The sequence below is a fragment of the Littorina saxatilis genome, linkage group LG1 (genome assembly GCF_037325665.1).
Source record: "Littorina saxatilis isolate snail1 linkage group LG1, US_GU_Lsax_2.0, whole genome shotgun sequence".
Classification (NCBI taxonomy): Eukaryota; Metazoa; Mollusca; class Gastropoda; order Littorinimorpha; family Littorinidae; genus Littorina; species Littorina saxatilis.
The window spans coordinates 76,333,297-76,356,221 of NC_090245.1; the positions used below are offsets into that span (position 1 = coordinate 76,333,297).

The 22,925-nt window shown below is 42.1% G+C and overlaps 1 protein-coding gene across 9 annotated transcripts in view; it reads right to left on the minus strand.

Annotated features, from left to right (window-relative positions):
* The window catches only part of LOC138979672 (tropomyosin-2), a 124,303-nt gene that overhangs the window by 28,810 nt on the left and 72,568 nt on the right, over nt 1-22,925 (minus strand). For 8 of the 9 annotated variants that reach the window (XM_070352422.1, XM_070352439.1, XM_070352432.1 and 5 more), the window contains exon 3: nt 19,079-19,204. In XM_070352422.1, the coding sequence (XP_070208523.1) occupies nt 19,079-19,204 (126 nt within the window). Of the gene's footprint in view, nt 1-3,860; nt 4,301-19,078; nt 19,205-22,925 lie in introns of those variants that run through there. The other variant, XM_070352449.1, reaches the window with a different exon arrangement.

Below are 22,925 nucleotides of genomic sequence, written 5' to 3' on the forward strand. Positions count from 1 at the left end.
GCCTCTCTCATCCCTCGCCAAAGCTCGTTACCCGAGATGGTAGGCGATCTCATTAGCGACCGTAGTGAGACCGGGAAAAGACAAGCATGTTGACAACATTCCAACAAATCCACCTCCCCGGGTTGGCCTTCCACAGGCAACCAGACCCCTACTGGGTCAGGGAGTGGGAGTTCCTATGCTGCCCTGATAAGGAGTGTAAATGGGATCTCCTTTGGATTCCCAAGATGTTCTGTACACCCCAGCAAAGTAGTGAAAAATACTGCAATTTTCAAAGAACAAAATCTGAAAGATTGGGAAGATTGCATACTTTTGTTGTGTATTCTTCAGGGTACCAGATACATGAAAACAGAAAAGTACACTTCCAGTCTCATTCTTCAAAAAACAAAATCCACATTAAAATTTAAAATTCAAAATAAGTGCTCTTGCTCAGAATAATCTGCAAAGCAAGTTACACTGCCTAGTGTTCAAGCTGTCACCAACACTAGCTCTCTTGGGGTTTTATTTTTTAAATGGTCTCCTGCTCAGAAAGAGCAGACCAATTTTTTCTCCTTTTTTGGACACCCCCCTCCCCTACTCTGGCTCACTCCCCAATGAAAGCGCCTGTCATTCTATCAATTGCACTGCAAGGTAAGGAGAGCTGTCCGACTGTTGAATGAAGCTTATCACTAAACTGCCAAACCCTTCAGTTTGCTCAAGATTCTCAGTAAGCAACCTGTTGCCTGAAAAAGGGAATGACATTTGTAACTAACCATTGAAAGCACAGCTTTGAATCCCATTTCAGTAAGTACTTCTCTCCCTCTCTTTCCTGATGCACTGAAATAGAATAGTTGGGTCAACACTTTCTTGCTACGTTTTCACAAAATGTAGTTTCTTTCTCCTCTTGCTTCATTCTCAATCGTTTCTCTATTTCAACAAAACTTTCTTCACACTTTTCATAGCATCCGCAACAGGTGTTCTATACATGATGCTGAATAGAATTAATGAAAAAGCACCTTTTAAACTCGACACAATCACTGATTCAAACATGGCTTCTGGGAAAGCACTATACACACCTCACCAAACTGCAGCATAAAAAGAATGCTCTATAGGCACTAGCCTTACCTCAACAAGCCCCAGTCTGATGAAAAACACTGGACTTGGCAAAGCCGACAAGCTATTTTGAATCTAGTTTTAGTTAAATTTAGGCTAGGACTACAGGGATGTTGCTACAAATCCATACCTATAGGACAAATGTCCTGAGTTCTTCAGCATCAATAGGACATTTGACCGCTTTCAGAAAGTCTAATAGGACATTATGAATTTGCGCCAAACAGCTTATAACACATTCCATGGAATTGTTCCAAAGTCATGTGCCCACACACACACGCACACACACACACACCCACGCGCGCGTGCTGTAGAACACACACATAATATAGTAAATACATCAACACAGTGTGTGTATAATGTTGTATTTGTTTAGTTTCAAAGAATTAAACCACAACAAAGAAACCAACATGAACAACTTCAGAGCTCTTACTTTGATTACAAACTGCATGATTTGGATAAAAGTTGAAAAACAAAATGATCGGTTTGATCTAATGCTGATCTTTTGCAGGCTTTAGGGTTTTTTTCAGCGGCATAATTCAGTGCTTCGTCTTGTATCGAAAACAAAAGCAGACGACAAATTTAGTCAGTTGGAGTTGTCTCCCGTACTCCTGCAGCATGCACTGATCTAAAAATAATCCACTATAATAGACGGTTATACCCAAACGGCGCATACCGCAAACGGTTCGGGAATTCCCGACAAAAGAAAAGATCCGCACTGGCAACTCAGTCCAGTGTCAGCTGAACACGAGAGCGTTCGGTCTTTTAGAAAATTTGTATCTTGAAATGAAAATTAACGAATATCGCGCTGTCCGAAGGAATGGAGTACATATCGGACAATGACCACGCTCAGGCTAAAACGATAGGACATCTGACCGACATGCGGCAATGTGAATCGGACATTTGGGGATTTTCATCGATAAATGTCCGATGTCCGACGCCTAACGACATCCCTGGGACTAGGAACTGTGTAAAGCTCTGGTGAACATGAATTAACTGAAACTGGAGGTAGAGAAGGCCCAAGGCATCTTGACTCTCCTAGCCTACCTACAGTAAAAATCCTGTTACACCTTGTTCTCAATCTGCTTGTCTAATAAAGTTGGATCTTAACACTAACTTACAATGTTACATACAATCAACATAAGGCTAGAAGACACCTTCCTTAGTTAACCACTGTAATTGTGAAGAATCACAGCTCACAGTCACAGTGACTGCTTCAGGCATCCCATCTCCAGCGTTTTAAAATTAATCATTCAAATGCTAAATGTATGCATACAGCTTGTGTTCATGTCATTCTTTTAAGTATCAGTACCACAGTACATTTGAGACAAAGAAGCTTTGCCATTTATTTTCAAATAATCATAAATCGCAGCACTAATTAGTTTACTATTGGATACAAATTACCCACAACACACAGTGACACATTCACATACCCTCAAGCTGACACATAAACTCTAATCAATTATGTTCATGGATTAGAAAAAATGTTTCGGGGCACACTTGGCCCAGTGCTCTGTTACGCCTAGTAGTATATATTCAAATATACCATATCAGACATACATGTAGAGAATATCATTACAGACAAATTACATTTACTGATTTAGTGATATACAATTACAGGCCCTTCCCTGCTTCAGCCTTCACAAGATTATTGATAGGCTTTTTATCATGGCAGTAGGGGGACTACTTGCTTATGTTTTGGCACTTTTGAGCACTTCAAATCATGTGAATTAAACTTGGAAGCATCTACTGATCTAGTAACAACGTACAACAAAGATCACAATTACTAACTTAGTGAATTAGGACAATTTAGGTGGACTGGCTAACCATCAAATCATCTACACCAGCCCTCTTCAGAAGACAAAATGATGGTGAAAAAACGGAAGGTGAGTTTTCACAAAAATCATCAAAAACAATAAGGACACATGAGAATCCAACTTATTTTTGAAAGGTGAAATGTAGCCCTTTTGCTAGAGTGAGAGAGAGTGTGGCAAAGAGAGAGTGAGCCCTGGATGCAAATACAGAGGATCTGAACTTAAAGATAACAAGTAGATCTAATTACATAGAACAAGCGCTGCATAAAACAGAAAAATAGTCCACAAAAATATCCCCAGCTCTGTAATCAGTGTAAACAACACATCAGAGTATGGGTGAGAAAAAAAAATTTTGAATGGAGACCCAGAGAGAGAGGGTAGATCTACAATTCAGTCAAATAAAAACGCACAGTAACGAAAATCGTGTTACAGGACAATGACACATGATCATAATAATGCACATGCATGATCGGCAGTAAGCAAAATTATGCCGGCGTCTGCACCTCGCAGCTAAGTCAATTTCTGCAAGACAAAAATCCATGCCGGAAGTGATCGGCCGACGTAGAAAAGGCCTGCACACACCGCAGATCTGCTGCTGTCGAATCTAAAACTGCGTGCAACACAAAAACAAAAAATGCTCGAAAAGATATACGGGTTGTTATCCATTAGTCCTGACGAAATTGAAGACAATCCTTCGAAGTTTTAAGTATCCAAAGGAGGTCGCCATTTGCAAGTTGCCATGAAAGGCGGAAAGAGACGGACTGCAGACGACCTTAGCATGGTGGCAGTTGACAACCTGTCGCGATCGTCTGCTTCAAGCCCACAGCTAACAAGGACGAAGCAACCAAAGGCACAGAAGACGTATCAATAAACGCTGATTATTGAGCAAACAACACAGTGTCGAAAATGATGATGGCAGGCAAAAGCAAGCTGATAAAAATGCAAGAAAGCAACACCTACTCTGGAAACTTCATCTTTCCATTTGTCCACCTCTCGCTTCGCCATGTCGTTTTCGTCTCTGAGAAGGTCATTTTCATTTTTAAGAGATGCCATTTTATTTTTCAAGGCACCCAAGGCGCCTTGTGTCGCCTGCTGCATATTTGTTGTTGTCATTGTTCACTTTCACTATTCTAAAACACACTGACGAACACACAGAAATCGGCAAGATAGTTCACAGGCCGGCTTAGAGACCGCGTCACTCCACAATATCGGGAATCGCCGCCAGTCGAGGAACACAAAACTTAGTCCCCGACTTTCTTCGTAATTATGCGTAACACTTGTCGTGTTGTCCGATTATGTACCAACTACCATCCAGCGAAAAATGCCTGAAATTTCCTCAGAATCAATAGTCTCCAAACAATAATTACTGTGACTCGTCTGAGTCATCTAAAACGGTGTGCTTGTGGTAGTGACAGGGCTCGACTGGCTGTCACGTGACCCATTTACACTCGCGCGCCGCGACACACACACGCTCTTACACACCACAATGAACGGCACCTGGCTGTTCTGTTCTCCTCCCTGCATGAGTTTTTGCCTTTTATGGTAGGCCTATATGTAGAGTACTGTTTTCTTAACACGCAAAAACGAAGGAAAGGCACGGTTAAATAAACAGAAGAGCCAATCCCCAAATCAAACTATAATTGTTAAATTAGTTTCTTTTCAAATTGATATTTTGCGCACTTCTAGATAGAACTTATGTATGCCTCTGGCTAGACTGTTGACAAACTGTGACACACTGAACGATGACAAGAAGGTGAGACTCTTGACTGTGAAAACGAAACAAGAATTACATCAAAACGCTCAAATGCGCCAAATAAGCTGAAATGGATTTTTTCGAACCCCAAACCAATCCCCTCCAGGCCCCCGAATGACACTCAAAGAGTAGACGGACTGGAGCTCCGGAAAATGACCATTTAAATTCCCTCTTTCCCCCCACTGTTCTACACACTAAAGTTCATGTTTGTGTCATTTTTGATATGCTGCTAACTTGTATTTTTGTTGATTTACCTAGACTTTTTTTTTAAAGTCGTCATGTACTTCCCTACAGGCTGATTACAAAGCCACTCTCTCTCTCTCTCTCGCTCTCTCTCTCACACACTCTAGAGACTCAGTCTGTCTCTCTGTCTCTCTGTCTGTCTGTCTGTCTGTCTCTCTCTCTCTTCTCTCTCTCTCTCTCTCTCTCTCTCTCTCTCTCTCTCTCTCATCAGGTTTCCTATTTCAAGATATTGTGAGGTGAGGAAAAAGGGTCTTTCCTCTCTCACGCATTCTCTCTCTCAACAGGACATTGAATCAACAGGGTGTGACCACAAGTGCGAGCCAATCTAGGGCGACGGGACTTCACGGTTCGTTTAACAGGAGAGCAGCAGGGTCCAGGGAGGGACCAGTGACCAGCAGGTAAAGGATGCTCTTTAATTACAACCCCAGTTTGCACAGTGCAAAACCGCCTCCTTCTCTAACCTGTAACGTAGATGGGCATTACTGCATACTGTCAGTCTTCCCATCAGTCACACACTGGCTTCCTAATTCAGTGTCCTCTCAGTTTAATGATACATTAGATCGGCATAGGTTGCTCCATGACTCTATGCGGATGAGAAATATTTGTGCAATTGAACTGCAAAAACAACAGGAAAATGCACGTATCACGTTATTGCGGACGATACACGTTTCCTGCAGCATCCTAGAGGCAGCATGTGTGTATCTTGTTAATCGCATCCACATTTCATTTCCTGCATCAATGGCGACTCTGGTAAAGCCTTAATAGAAGTTTCTAAACTCATCTTATGATAGAATGTTCTAAACTCATCTTACACAAATTTTAAATATTTGGGTGATGTCTGTTTAAAAAAAACAACTTGAACAACAACTCGTTTGAATTTGAGGTTAAGTTTCAAACACAATTTCCTGGTCGAAATGTTACAGTTTTGGCCAGCTATTTATACAATGTTCCTTATATAAATGCCAATTATAAAACTGAATTGGGCATTGAGTTATGCTCCCCTTCTTCTTTTTTTCTTAACAGGCGATTGCACGTAACAGTTAAAATAATTTTGTGAAGGGAAAAGAAAGACGACCGAACGACTGAATAAATGAACGAAATAAGGAACAAACTCAAGCTTGTATACAAAAGCGTTTACCAAAACAAAATCGATTGGATATTTTTTGCACAAAAACATTGCTTCTAACAAGAAAGGAATGCTTCTTCAAAGACTTCATTCGTGATCCGACTACAAGGACTCAAGGAAACACGAAGTGAAGAGACAAGAAAAAGCAAGAAAAAGTGTTCTCTCTCTCCCCTCTTTTGCAAGGTAACGAAAGTTGACAAGTCAAGTCAAGTCAATATTTATTTCAAAATGCGGGACCACAAACACTTCAACTTCTGAACGGTGGGTGCTTAGTCAGCGGTCCTACACTCTACATCTCGGCTGGTCCCAGCAAAACAGAGACCAGCCACCTGTGAAAATTGTGTCGTCCGACCGTCCCTCCCCACAGGTCAGGGGGGATTTTCACCTCTCTGTTACTCCCCTCCTGACCTCTACAGGCACCAGAAATGTCTAGTTTTAATTATTGTTTAAAACATGCAACGGTCGGCATATCTGATACACTTTCGTTCTGAGTGTAATAATGTACGTGCATGAAAGCACTGGTAAAGGGAAAACACACACAAGTAATGTGAAAAGGCGACGTAAAGTCACACACACGTACTCGGATGTGGCACATAAATTAGGCCTACATGCGTCAGTTTCACCAAGGCGTTCCGCATTCCGGTCGCTACAATTCATTTATCTATGTCTCTTCGTAGTATGAAATATGAATTGCACAATGTCAGTTGGGATATAACCAGTAAGTCTGCGTTATCTGTGTGATATGAAGATAAAACATATCCGTGAAGATGAAACACATTCAACGTGTAAAGCTAGTCTTATCACGAAAATATATTTCTCAGACACCTATGTTTTGGGTAAGTAGGTACACATTTGTAGCATTGCGCTGTACTCTGATAAATTCGTGGTCAACACAACGAGCTGTGGTGAAAGAAAGGCCTTTTGGTATGTCTGGTTGTTGACAGAAAGTGCATAATGTTAACAATTTAATGGCTCTGTTGTCACAAGGTGTTTGCTGGTACTTATTATAACAAGCACATGGAGTGTCCGGATTGCATTCCTTCCCACCCCTTCCTCTTTCTCTGTGTGTGTGTGTTTGTGTGTGAGCGAGAGAGAGAGAGAGAGATTGTAGCAGATTCATCACCATGCTGATGTTGGCTACCTATCACCAGAGACTATAGAGTATACTCTACAGTCTCTGCTATCACTAAGCAGGGCCGGACCAAATGAGTTGTAAGGGGGGGGGTTCCTCCTTTTTTTGGGGGGGGGGCACAAGCGCGCGCCTGCTGAAAATTTTTTGAAAAACGGTTAAAATCTGTGCAATCAGGTGCATTCTGGGCCTTGTTTTGAGGGTTAAGACTGAGCAGCATTGTTTTGGTGCTAAAACTAGTAAAAGTCAAAGCAAGGTACATGCTTTTTCCAGGGGTGGGGTTCCGGAACCCCTGGAACCCCCCCCCCCCCCCCCCCCCCGGGTCCGGCCCTGCTAAGAAGAAGAGAGAGAGGATTGAGACTATGCGCGTGGTTGACGGTGTGTGACGCGTGCTTGTGTGTGTGTGTGCGTCAGTCAGCATACAGGAGGGAATGAAGCCGGTCGTTACAAACAAAGCAAAAGGAGGATGCTGGAACGTGTCCACTCCCAAATTCCATTGACCACTCACGCCTACACGGCAATGACCGACCATCCTCCATGTTTACATTACAATAGATTGTACCGCCTTCCTATGCCACAATGGAAATCTCAAACGACATGAAAGGAAATGTCGCGCACCTTATATTAAGCACACCCTCGCATACAACTTGAACTACATTATGATAAGGATCCAAGTAGTACCATAGTCAGCGTACCAACCCCACCCCGTCCAAGCGGTATGCCAGTCAGACAATAGATGACGTAATGCCATACTGATGAGCCGATTTCATTAAAATTAATATTACTACAAAGACGTGACTTTTAACGATTTTCTCGCCTATCCTGCTGGTTGGTAATATTCAATAACTAAACATATATTAGTACCTATGAAAGGATGCACTGCACATCAAACTCAAGTCATCAAAATTAAGATACAAATAAAACTTAATTGAAAAGTGAATTAAATCGACTCGCACGAAAAATATTCTTTCATGAAAAACACAACTTTCCAAGTCATACAGGATTATCCACCAAAACAGACAAAAGGAATGCAGAATTTGTTCTTCCAAGAAACTAACTAACCTTCCGAAAGTGCCTCGCCTCTATTTCTTCAGATGCTGCAAGGGAAACGACTCCTTTCGTAACTGATCATTCAAGGGCATAGCCAGAGTTGTCGAACGCAATGTGGGATCGTTCTCAAGTTAGGAAGTGGCTGAGCACGCGAAGCGGAAAGCAGGATTCTTGTGGAACTGAGAGAGATTAAAAAATTAGATTTCTAACTCCTTCAAGTAGTGCTTTGAATATGTCATTTGGTGTTTGGAAATTAAGTACAGATACTGACTGCAGCTGATTCTGGTGACTGCAAAATGAAAACATTGGTGAATCTGCAGTCAGTCTCCAAGCAAAAGTCATTAATTCTTTCATTCAAAAATACACGACAGGGACTGAACAGCAGTGTGGCTGCGAACTTTGGATAGTGACACGAGTGTACAAATGCTGTGTCAGCACGAAGCTTCCATTTATCACGACACATGGCCCGCTCATTATTCTTTGTCTTCTGGGCCAACCGCCGGTAAATGTCAAACTGGCATGGTCATGGCTGCAAGTCAAGCAACACAAGTCATGTACGTGGTTTCGTCATATCGGTGGTGTGTTTCTGTGTGAAATTAGACCACAGACAGATAGATAGGGAGAGAGACTGAGAGAAAGAGAGAGAGAGAGGGGGGGGGGGGGCTGGGGGATGGAGGGGTTATTGAGATAGAGTTTGAAAATGATTTGTTGTTTGATGGGGAACAGTAATAAATAGAAGAGAGAGAGAATGGGGAAAAGTATTAGAGAGAGAGAGAGAGAGAGAGAGAGAGAGAGAGAGAGAGAGAGAGAGAGAGAGAGAGAGAGAGACGGCAGCTTTCAGTCCTTACCAAAATTCATACAGAAAAGATCGGCCGGGGGTTGGGGGGTGCGTGTGTGGTGTATGTGCGTGTGTGCATGCATAATTATAACTTACAATGTTCTATGCATATTCAGTTCACGAAGTAAAAATTAATAAATATAAAAAAAAAGCGCTGATAACGACGTCGATGATAACGATGACGACGACGATGATGGATAGAAGGACTGGGAAAGACTGAAAAAAGTAACAGGAGTGGGAAGGTTCGCCTAGAACAAAAAAATACAGCTCCTGTTCCGCTTCAGTGAGAAGGAGGAATGGCCGATAGCAATTACAAAGTCACTGTTCTTCGCTACACGAAAACACAAACGGTCAAAGGTGAGAAAGGTCACAGAAGCGTAACTCTACGCACAGAAATTCCGAAGCGACAGTCAGTACAATACAATCATACATTAATGTAGTGTTTTAAAATTCTGTAATACAAGTTTGCTTTGCTTTGCGTCAATAACTTTAATTGGCGTCAGTCGTGTCTACACTGACAATGATGGCTTAAAGTTAAACAACTAAACTATAAATACATTGAAAAAAAGTTCATATTTTACTTTTTTCCGGTGACGGAATTGACAATTTCACCAGTTAAAAAAAAATTGTTTGTTTGCTACAACTGCTACGATCAGAACAAGACGCCGGCCGGTCACTGTGACACTGACAGGCACATGTAAGAATAAGGGTTAAAAGGCTAAGCACGAAGGAACAGAAGTACAAAATCATTTTAGCAGTCAAAACAGCTCCCAGTACGACCATACGTAAGTCCAATATATTACGATCATGTTCACTGAAGCATTTCTGTGGTCATATACTCGTATACATAGCATATTACCCCTAACTGACCCAAGATAGACCAATTGCTTCAAGGGGACGTAAACCTCTAGTCGTCACTCAGTGAAGCGCGCACGTCTCCAAAAGGAACATCAAAGGAGTCAAACACTAATCGTTTTTCGAATCGCGTATCCGGCTGTCATTTCGCTTCCTTGACAAGATCTAAAAGGTCAGCAAATTAGAATGCTGAAGTTTTGCAAAGCGCAGAAAGCACATAACAAGGCGTCAAGTTCAAATTTGGGATACGCCCCCATGTACCGCCTGGGTAGCCCTCACCCCTAAGGGAGATCTCGTGGTTATTGAGTGCGAAAACATTAACCTTGCCGTTCAGTTTTTTTAAGTGGTTTTCTAGTGCAAAAATATTAATCACTTGAACTATAATTAGGAATATATATCGATGTAGGGCTGTAGAGCCGCAAGGTGAAATGGAGTATTGCTACTCTTATTATGGCTTGCACGGGCCTTGGCCTATGATTATGCCTACTCGTCTGCCTGTTACTGATAGGACACACGATCAAGTTGTTTGATAACACTGCAGGTGCTTTGTGCCTGAAGTTATACATTTATACAGTCAGATGACGCTTATTTTACAAGTTGTTTTGATAACACTGCAGGTGCTTTGTGCCTGAAGTTATACATTTATACAGTCAGATGACGCTTATTTTACAAGTTGTTTTGTTACAACTGCGTTTGGTATTGACATAGCCTACTGATGCACCACCATTTATATGATTTTTTTCAGAAGAATTTGAGATGATGATTTATTTCGAGTAAGCTTCCTGTGAATTTACATAAGAAAATCAGATTAACATTATTTGTGTCGTTATCGCAAAGACAACATATTCGTACGTTAAAAAGCTATTCAAGTCAACTCGGAACTGACATACTAACGTCATAGCTTTCTTTTACTTGTCTTTATCATGAACAAACTCGCAGGTTAAAAAAATTCCACTTTTGTCGTTCGAATTTACATAAGAAGTAAACCCGGAACAGACTATTAAAAGGTCCAAAAACGATACAGGCGTTCAGAATAAAACCCAAATGTGGTCGAGCTACCTATAGGCCCATTGCAGAAACTCAAGTTAACAACAGCATTTCTACTCGGCGCGCGCGGTATGAGAATCACGGGTCGTAACTCTCTGGAATTGGTCATCCGCCGCCATGTTGGATGCCTTGCACGATCTCTGACAGTGCTTGAGCGTTGGGTGGCGACTCGACAAAAATGAAAATGACACGTTGTGTGGCCAAAAACTGCAGTCAGCAGGCACACTTTAGGATCCCTAAAGTTGTTTACCATCAGGGTAACAACTGGAAGGAAGTTACTGAGCGGAGAAGACGATTATAACTGGTTATTTTTTGCTGTGTGCAGTGCGCTAATCAACAATTGTCCATCGGTTATGCCTTTAGAGTGAACACTGTGATAGGATTCTTTGAAAATTATACTTTGCAGTAGTTACCTGAGATGCATTGTACCTCATTTGCCTGTCTTGAGAGCCTGTCTTGTGTGTGGCGCACGTTATATGTCACACACACACACGCACTCGCGGCACAATCGCACAATCACACAATCACAATCAACGGTCTTTTTTTCTCAAAATTTCACGTTCTAGTTTTGTTTTCATCAATGTCTTACATATTTTCCGGTCATAAATTTTAGATATTGTTCTAGTATTCACTAATGTTGTATTGATATTACTGGCACCCCTTTTAAACTGATATGGTTTTTACCTTTACTGACAAGGCGACGATGTGAATTTGTGATGTAGATATGTGGCTGGTTATGTGTGAGTATGTAAATAATTGTGTGTGTGTGTGTGTGTGTGTGTGTGTGTGTGTGTGTGTGTGTGTGTGTGTGTGTGTGTGTGTGTGTGTGAGTTGTGTCTGTGTGTGCATGACAGTCACGTGTAATGTACGTATGCATGCATGGTGATGTGTGTCTGCATATGTGTCTGGTTGGTTTTTATTATTTTTACCGTGCCGTGCCAAGATGAAATCCTTTTGCAAAATTGGTGAATAAATATCTTGTATCTTGTATCTTGTATCTTTATCTTGTGAATTTTGGTGCACTGTCTGCATGGTAATTTGAGATAAAGAATAAATAAATGAATATAATAATGTATTCTTGCTTTACTTTTTATGTTGTGCTGTTGTGTTAAAAAGGCAGATCCCCTTTGGACTCATGCATGCACAGTTTTCTTCATTTTGTCTGCATACACAGTGAAATACGCAAAAAGAACAAGAGTGCAATGAAGAAAACTAACAAAGACGGCATCCAATATGGCGGCGCGAAGAGAGTATGAGCGGAGTTGTGCCCCTTCGGGCTAAAGCTAGCCGATCCATTTGATAACGTCACGCCGAGTAAGAAGAATGAATTGAACCTATAGTCTATACTCTCGTTTACACTCGGCTGTTTGAAGGTGTACAATATTGTGACATTCTTATGTTTGACTGTCAAGCACACATGTCCATGGGATTAACCTGTTTGTCCACACTTATGTTGACTTTCAAGTCCTGCGACCATCTTGTGTACATAGGGTTGAGGTTTTCGTTTGCTGAATATAGTCTTCGTGCCAAATACAACACACTGACGCCGATACATAACGCACAAGAACGCAAGTAGATTAAAAAAAAAAAGCTGACGGGGAAAAACATAGAACTGACAGTTGCTGTCTTATTTCTGACATCACGCGGAAGTTTTGAAGGAGTGCAGTCAAACATATGATATACTAGAGGAATACCCGGCTTCGCCGGGGTGAATCGCGAGACAGAGACAGACAGCGTGGCGGTTCATCACAATCACCTCTGCAGGCGAAGTCCTGTCAAACGGGATTGAGAATTTTAGAGCTTATTTCTTAGCCCTATATTATCTGCTGTGGCTTCTCAAATGCCAGAACATACAGACAGACAAAAGCCGCTAGACCCCATCACAAACAGAACTCTATAATACATAGGTTTTTGCCTACACACACACACAAACACACACACACACAGAGAAGCCGTATATATATATGCATATCTGTATCTATAAATATATAGAGATAGGTGAGAGTGTATTTTTCGCGTGGCTATAAATTGATTCGACCTTTTCACTTTGACAGTAAGAACAACTTACGGGTGCAAGGGAAGCGTTCTGGACAGCGCAGTGACATTCTAAAAATAGTCACTCTCAGAAACGGGAATTTGGGGTGAACGGCGCGACAGAGACAGACAGCGTGGCGGTTCACCACAATCACCTTTGAAAGGCGAAGTCCTGTCAAACGGGATTGAGAATTTTAGAGCTTATTTCTTAGCCCTATATTATCTGCTGTGGCTTCTCACATGCCAGAACATGCAGACAGACAAAAGCCGCTAGACCCCATCACAAACAGAACTCTATAATACATAGGTTTTTGCCTACACACACACACAAACACACACACACACAGAGAAGCCGTATATATATATGCATATCTGTATCTATAAATATATAGAGATAGGTGAGAGTGTATTTTTCGCGTGGCTATAAATTGATTCGACCTTTTCACTTTGACAGTAAGAACAACTTACGGGTGCAAGGGAAGCGTTCTGGACAGCGCAGTGACATTCTAAAAATAAATAGTAACTTACAACTGAACGGGAAAGCCACACGAAAGAAGGGAGATAAACGCCAAACACTGGAGAAGATAAGGAAGAGTTACTTATAATGGTGAAATAAACACAAAAACGAACATGAGTTTAGCGCTGCGCGCTGATAGCACGTGTTGAAATATCTCATCGATGATATTGTGTCCGGGGTGTAGCTGAATACGGTGTCCAAATTTGAAAAAGAACCACCGAGAACTTTGGCGTTGTGATGTGGTGTAGCGGCTATGGTGTGTCGGTATGGGGGCCCGGGTAAGCTGAGGTGGAACCAAAATAGCTGAGGTGGAACCAAAATCGGTTCCGCGCTGCGCGCTGAGAACACGTGTTGAAATATCTCATCGACCAGGTTGTGTCCAGGGTGTACCTGAATATGATCACCAAATTTGAAACAGATCCATCGAGAACCTTGGCCGCGCATCGCGCACAGACACACAGACACACAGACACACAGACACACAGACACACAGACACTAGTCGTATATATATATAGATAAGCAGAAGAAAAAACAAAATAAAAACAATGGGCAGCTTATACGGATATATAGGGGAGCAGGAGACGCAAGTGGGCGGGTAGAGTTGGGCAGAAGTTCTTGTAGTACTTGTAGTGTTCGTAAGGAAGACACTGGTTTATTATATCATGTTATGTTATTTTATTGTTATTTTAACAATACGAGACCGACACCCATTTCAAAGAAACACTTAATGTACAAACATCAGATATCACGCAAGTTGTGAACATGTCAACTGAAAGACTTTAAACTCTCGTTTCACAATCTGGGACAAAAAAGTAGAACAGCACCGCTCATTTCATTTTCATGTGAGTGCGTATGCACGAGCACCTGTGTCTGTGTGTGCACGTGCACTTGGCACCAATGTTTTTGTGTCAAAAGAATTTAACTGAAGAGGGGCCTTATGCACATTATAGACAGTGACAAATTCACCCACAAGTTATGCTCAAACACAAACAAAATTTATCCAGAACACATATTTGCCTGTTGAACAACGACAACAAAAGTAATACAGGAGAAAAACAAGTCTAATCATAAATGAGTGTACACTGCATGCACAGTACAGATCAACCTTGCTAAATGTGCTACACAGATGTGGAGGGTCATACACATCCAAAGGCCTACAGTAGGTGCAGTACACCTGCAGCCTGATCAGATTACAGACAAGATAAATGCAACGTGCGTGCAGTAAGGGCACCACCTAATGTCAGGAAACGGCAGGAAGAAAAGACACAAGGGATGAACTCATGTGCGCCAAACAGAACACCCCGGCGATGAAAGAGGGGGATGGGCGTGCCAAAACCTCAACTACAGAACGAAGAAATGCCAAGACAGAAGGTGCAAAAAATCAGAAGAGCAGGAATTGGACAGAATGCCAAGTATACCCGTTTTCTTTACCAGCCAAGTCAGACGTAAGAAAAATATTCTGAGAGACAGTTTCCAGTCAGCCCTGCACTTGAAAAAAAAAGCTGTGGACGTGGGAATGGCAGAAACAAAAGCTTTGCCAAGAGCCGGCTTCAAACCGAAAGTATGACAGAGTGAGACCGTACTGCTCTGGAAGATCTGGATGGGATTGGGGATAAAGCTCTATGCACACACCAGCATACACAATAACTACAGATACGAAAAAGGGGGTTTGGGATATATGGAGTAAAGTGAAAAGAGTTGCACTGAGGTTCTGTGGGGTGGTTTTTCTTTGTTTTACTAACCCGATTGGACACTTGGAAAATGTTCTGTAGTTCGGTGCCTATGATAGCGAATTTGATCATGGTGTTGGAATTAATGCCCAGCTGTGTGCAAGGAATGAAAATCCCTGCCATGGCCCCATCTCCCCTACCCGCCGCCGCCTCCGCAGCAGCAGCAGCCGCAGCTCGCAGCCGTGAGTGGCGGGGAGGCCGGGGTTTTGGAGGGGGGATGGCCTCCCCCTCCTCTCCACCCGAGAGGTCCAAGTCTGAGAACAAGGGCTCGTTGCCATTGATGATGCGATCGTACTCTGTGGCACTGAAGGTGGGCTGGCTAGAGTTGCCCCCCTCGGGTTCCGGACGGCGACTGAGAATCCGGCTTTTTCGGTTCTCCTTGTTGGAGGAAGACTTATTGGTTCTACTGCCGCTTCTGTGGCGCTGCGAGTCTTTGCCAGTGTCACTTTTCACTTCACTCGAGTCCACGGAATGCGTAGAGTCTGTCAGAGTGCCAGCAGCAACAGAGGAGGCGTCAGAGCCTGGAGGGCGAGGTGAACTCTCTTTAGACTTGGGCTTGACTTTCTTCTTCTTCACCTTCTTGCTACCCTTCTTCTTGGGCTTGGCGCCTGGCACCTCATCTGCCAAGTCCTGCTGCGACCCTTGCGACAGTTCCTGCGACAGCGACAGCGTGGAGGCCGACAGCTGCGAGTCCTGGGACAGATCCGTCCCAAGCAGATCCACCGTGCCTGACGTGTACAACTCCACCGGCACTGAAGACTCACGTGCTTTCCCTCTCCCTCCTCCTCCTCCTGAAGTCCCTCCCCCTCCACCTTCACCGCTTCCAGACACAAACACACCACCACTGAGTCTACGAGGATCCCACCTGGCTCCCCGGTTGCTAGAACTTCGTCCCGAGGTCGGCGCCTGAGATCGGGTCGGGGTGTATGTGCGATGGTGAGGAGGTTGGGGTGAGGATGGGGCCCCCTCCGCCCCAGGGTGGTGGGAGGCCACGGCCCCTCGGTCTTCGCTCGGCTCATCCAGCTCCGGCGCCTGTGGGCACACGCACAGGGCACAGGGTCAGAGGCTAGGTAGCAGACGACACCTTGGCCAAAGTTTGCAACAACTTTCTCTTTCTCTTCAACTTTCACTGAACACTGTCCGATCGTAGGAATTCACTACACCACAAGCATGCCGTGTCGATCGAAGTACACAGGGGCACCTTACAGCTGTGGGAGCGAAAGAAAAAGAGAGCTACACACTTCTAGACCCCATACAACAACAGAAGAAGGGGGGCAACACGGTAACACGCGGTGTGTGTGCCGGATTATAGCAACACACACGCGGCGCTAAAAATAACCCTGCGCACACAGTGCGGAGGGAGGCGTTTCGCACAGCCGAGAGTTTCGTGTTCTCGCGTGGCGCCTCACCCGGCGCACACATTCCTTGCGTTGCATTCCATATTTGGTGGAGATGACGTCATTGTACTCACATCGGAGGTCCCATCCGGCGGAAAGATTTTTCGTCTGCTGGCGTAGTCATGTTGTAATTCATTACACTGCCACTTTGAAGCGTGTACTACACAGTATCGCCGGTACACAGTACACAGACACACAACTGCCACTTGCAAGTCTTGCTAACTCTCATCAAAAATCTTTCACCCCCTTCACAAATTAATGTCTTCGAGATTCTTCCGCCCCAGCCCAGGTCTGACAAAATAAAGGCTATACATATAAATCTACCTTGGTGAAACGTCGGCGTAGCAGATGATAAACAGGCGATGTAAATGGGGGGGGGGGGGGGGGGGGGGGGGGGGGGGGGGGGGGGGGGTTAGGGGGGAAGGAGGGGAGGGTGGGCGTAGGGTTTTCACATGTCTCAGACAGATAAGCCTCTCCGGCAAGATTTGAACGTAAATGAAATTGCAACAAGACTTCACTGCTGCCATTCATTCATGCATGTGTACCTGCATGTACAAACAGGTCGTTCCACTTTAACAGAACAAGTTCTAGAGTTTCTGTTTGTTATCGACACGCATCATTTCATCTTCGTGTGCAGCCTATAAATATATATATACACCGTATGGCCGCTCGTCCAAAAAGACATAATGCAGGTGCTGGTGTTTGAGGGTGTTATTTTGAAAATACGTGGGAAATGACGCGACACGGTTGATTTGAGAGAAAACTGATTGAAAATCTGACACTGATTATTGGAAAAACGATCACACTGTGACACCTCTGATCAAAATCCAGCAAAATAACAAGAGAGAGAGAGAGAGAGAGAGAGAGAGAGAGAGGACCGCACAGGTACAACCCATTCTGATGAGGTACAACCAAGTCAGTAAGAACATTGACAGTAAAATAAATGAAAAACATGTTTGCACATTCGTAGTGTTCAGCATCTCAGGGGCGGACGAGGGGGGGGGGGGGGGCACAGGGGGCACGTGCCCCCCCCCCCAAAAAAAAAAGAAGAAAAAAAAAAGATTTTTCTATGCTGATTCTATGACCATTTCTAAGTTCAAATGGCACCAGATGGCACCATTTTGCTTCTTTGGGCAAAAAAAATTTCCGGGGGGGCATGCCCCCGGACCCCCCTAGCAAATTCAGGCGCTTCGCGCCCATTACATTCACTTTCGATTCAAAGTGCCCCCCCCCCCCCCTTACAAAGCAACTGATCCGCCCCTGCATCTCATTATATTTATCAAGCTATTTTTTATTTTATTTTATATATTTACAAGCGAATGAAAAACAAGACTATGAGCTGTTTTAGACCAACGCTTGCAAAGTTTGAAAAATCTCTATTTTGAGACGTGTTACAACGTAGCAAGAATGTAAAAATGTTTCCTTGTGTGCAACGGCCCACAACTCTGTTAAATACTGAGTTGCCAAACATGGCTGTAAACAAACAATTAACTCCCTTGGACTGTCTCCCATATATATTCAGCTTGCGAGTGCAGATCCGCTTCAACATTTGATTGTTTTTCCTCTTATATTAGTAACCATCAAACAGCACCATCCTCTACTTGCCAAACACTCTATGTTTTAGAAGTTTCTCCATGTCTAAAAGTTCTCGGGTTTTGTCAGCAAAATGTATCACTGATCATTAAATGGGAGAAGGTTGATAAGGGGAAAGTTACTCAGTCCCCCCCAACACTATTTTGTGGTAACTGATAACAACAAGAGTAACCCAGTACTTAACCCTCCTCCTTCTCTCTCCACCCCCGCCCCCCCCTCCCCCCTCCCCCCTCCTCAAAATCAGAATATCCAAGGAGCCGTTATTGCTAAAACCGTAATAAACAAATGAACAAACAAACAACAAAAACAAACACCAAAAACATAACGACACATGAATAAACTTGAAGATGACGAAAGACAAACAATATTAAAACTCAAACCAGATTACCAAACAGATGAAAACATACATATTTGTACTGATGATTAGAAAAGAAGGCAAGGCAACTAAAATATTCAGTCAAGCTGGAACTGATGATGATATCGCTACGTTATCAGTCAGGCAACAGACAAATGTTGTACATGCTACGGTGTAAACACAAACAACAAGTACAAAACGAATCAATATAACACAATGCACTACCATATCACTACTGACGATGATAATATCAACAGAACAACACAAAACAAATCACCACAGGAAACAAACAGCGCAACAGTACAACAGAACTTACAACAGACCACATGGACTAAAAATTTAGACACAAGCAATAAGAGCGAGCAGGCAAAAATGAAAGCAAAAACATACAGAACATCACGAGAAACGAGAAAGAAACAAAACTGAAGCAGCAGCATAATTATCAGTGAACCGGTCAAAACGTCCTCTAGACTGACGGCCAGAAGTGCATGAAGTCTCAAGAGCACTTACCTCATTGAGTCTCTTGTCTGTAGTCTCGAGCTTGGTGTTAGCTTCGATGAGACCCTCGTTGGCTTTGTCGTACTCATTCTCCAGGTTGGCATACTTCTTCTGGAGGTTGTTGAGGTCCTCCTCCATCTGTCACACAACACAACACATAGCGTTAATTCTCAGAACACCGTAGCATAGTTTTGTGCTCCATATCACACACAATACGAATTCGGATTTTACCTTTCATACGATCACAAACACGCAAATGTTCTGTCTTGACTGTTGATCATAACAAAGTTGTAGAATCCCAAATTTCTTTTATTTAAGTTATCTGCACAACCACCATAAGCTGTGTATACATTTCTATACTCATTTGGGCAGAAGATACACACATTTAAACAGGAAGTGACGTAATTTTCATAGAGAAAGATACATGGAACTACATGTATATAATTATATACTCTTGAAAAAGATGTGCACAAGCAAACAAACTTTGTTTTTGTATTACCTATTAGCTGACTTTTGAACATATCCATGACAAATTAACCTGTGACAAAACGCACAGAAAAACGGGAAAGAAAGTTGCATCAGCAGCACATTCCGTAATTATGTATTTATGACCTGCCTATCATGTCAAATAGAATAGGAGCACGTGCAGCTTAGAACATCAGAAGCGTGCCACATTCTCAGCCGCTGACTCATGCCTTCTTCGACCTTGCGGCCTCCCCATAGCCTTGCAACAAGCACTCGAGAGAAACAGATGCTTGAAAGAGAAGTTAACATAACATTCTCACAAGAACTGATACGTTTATTTAACAGCCGTTTTTGTCGTTAAAATATCAAGTACAGAAACGTTCACGTTGGAGAGGTTAGGACATGTACAGGCAGCGAACTCAACTAGTTAGTTAGTTTTGAGCATAGTTGTGCGATGTCACGACTTGAGCGATCTCATGTCAACATTAAGTTAAAAACGATCACGTTGTACAAAACTGAAGCTACAGACAGATCACGACATTTGACAGGAAGCTACTCTCAGCTCAGATATATGCACAAGATTCTACAAGGCTCATTTGATATTAGCCAAAAAAGTAACAATAATAAAAGAATTAATATATAAATAGGTACATATACGAAAAGGTAAATAAATAGGCAAATAGATGAATACATATATTAAAGAAATCAATTAATCGTAATTAAAATAAATAGATAATTATGTAAATGAATAAATACTGATGAACAAATGAAAACGACGATGAATTTTTATTTTTTTCAGATAGAGATAGAAAGTATTAAAACTGTAACAAACAAACAAAAAATTAAAAAGGGGAGGAAAAAGGGCAAATTCAAAAGTGGGGAAAGAGAAACACAGTATCTCTTCAGGACCCCCTACGTGGGTGGAATCTTGTACAACGCTCCGCTGTTTATTTCTGGGGCATCTCATTGCCAAGATGGCCGCTGCTTTCCCGATAAGGAGCACCCGTCTGGAAAGCAACAGCCATGGAGAGCAAAAGCTGGTATCTATATTTTGTAGTGTAAATGGTTACACATCTTCTTCTTTTTATATTTAGTCAAGTTTTGACTAAATATTTTAACGTAGAGGGGGGAATCGAGACGAGGGTCGTGGTGTATGTGCGTGTGTGTGTGTGTGTGTGTGTGTGTGTGTGTGTGTCTGTGTGTGTGTGTGTGTAGAGCGATTCAGACTAAACTACTGGACCGATCTTTATGAAATTTGACATGAGAGTTCCTGGGTATGAAATCCCCGAACGTTTTTTTCATTTTTTTGATAAATGTCTTTGATGACGTCATATCCGGCTTTTCGTGAAAGTTGAGGCGGCACTGTCACGCCCTCATTTTTCAACCAAATTGGTTGAAATTTTGGTCAAGTAATCTTCGACGAAGCCCGGGGTTCGGTATTGCATTTCAGCTTGGTGGCTTAAAAATTAATTAATGACTTTGGTCATTAAAAATCTGAAAATTGTAAAAAAAAATAAAAATTTATAAAACGATCCAAATTTACGTTTATCTTATTCTCCATCATTTGCTGATTCCAAAAACATATAAATATGTTATATTCGGATTAAAAACAAGCTCTGAAAATTAAATATATAAAAATTATTATCAAAATTAAATTGTCCAAATCAATTTAAAAACACTTTCATCTTATTCCTTGTCGGTTCCTGATTCCAAAAACATATAGATATGATATGTTTGGATTAAAAACACGCTCAGAAAGTTAAAACAAAGAGAGGTACAGAAAAGCGTGCTATCCTTCTTAGCGCAACTACTACCCCGCTCTTCTTGTCAATTTCACTGCCTTTGCCATGAGCGGTGGACTGACGATGCTACGAGTATACGGTCTTGCTGAAAAATGGCAGCTACTTGACTAAATATTGTATTTTCGCCTTACGCGACTTGTTTCTCATTTGAGTTGGGAACTATGAAATAGTTACCATGTGACAATGTTTGAAAAAAAAAATGTATACATCTTCGTTCATCTTCTTGTTTTCTCTTCTTTTTATATTTAGCCAAGTTTTGACTAAATATTTTAACGTAGAGGGGGGAATCGAGACGAGGGTCGTGGTGTATGTGTGTGTGTGTGTGTGTCTGTGTGTCTGTGTGTGTGTGTAGAGCGATTCAGACTAAACTACTGGACCGATCTTTATGAAATTTGACATGAGAGTTCCTGGGTATGAAATCCCCGAACGTTTTTTTCATTTTTTTGATAAATGTCTTTGATGACGTCATATCCGGCTTTTCGTGAAAGTTGAGGCGGCACTGTCACGCCCTCATTTTTCAACCAAATTGGTTGAAATTTTGGTCAAGTAATCTTCGACGAAGCCCGGGGTTCGGTATTGCATTTCAGCGTGGTGGCTTAAAAATTAATTAATGACTTTGGTCATTAAAAATCTGAAAATTGTAAAAACAAATAAAAATTTATAAAACGATCCAAATTTACGTTTATCTTATTCTCCATCATTTGCTGATTCCAAAAACATATAAATATGTTATATTCGGATTAAAAACAAGCTCTGAAAATTAAATATATAAAAATTATTATCAAAATTAAATTGTCCAAATCAATTTAAAAACACTTTCATCTTATTCCTTGTCGGTTCCTCATTCCAAAAACATATAGATATGATATGTTTGGATTAAAAACACGCTCAGAAAGTTAAAACAAAGAGAGGTACAGAAAAGCGTGCTATCCTTCTTAGCGCAACTACTACCCCGCTCTTCTTGTCAATTTCACTGCCTTTGCCATGAGCGGTGGACTGACGATGCTACGAGTATACGGTCTTGCTGAAAAATGGCAGCTACTTGACTAAATATTGTATTTTCGCCTTACGCGACTTAATAATAATAATAATAATAAGAACATTTATATAGCGCTAAATCAAAAACTTTCGTTAAAAAGGCTTGCTCTAAGCGCTTGACATCTAAACTAAAACGTCATGCACACTCTTTACAATGATGTACAAGAACTTCAAGACTTGTTTCTTTTCTTTTTAAAGATACATTGTATTCAGTTGAGTCAATGCCGATGAATCATCCACGAGATACATACATGTGCAACTGACAGGACGTTTGTTTTTCTTCAGCCATTTGTTAAAGGCACAGTGCAGCTCACAGCCTTCGTTTTGCGTTTATGTTGCAGCTGAGTGCATTTACAGTTCAAAAATCCTCCTATGGTAGTAAAAACAAACCCAAAACTACCCAACGACGACATCTGTGAAGCTCGACAGTTTCTTGTTCACGCGAGTGCATAAATTAACCTAGTTTTTACGTGGTGTTTGGTCGGAGTTCGATTCAACTGAGTGATTCCGGCCTCCATTTTGTTTTACACAAACTCATGATGACGTCTGACATA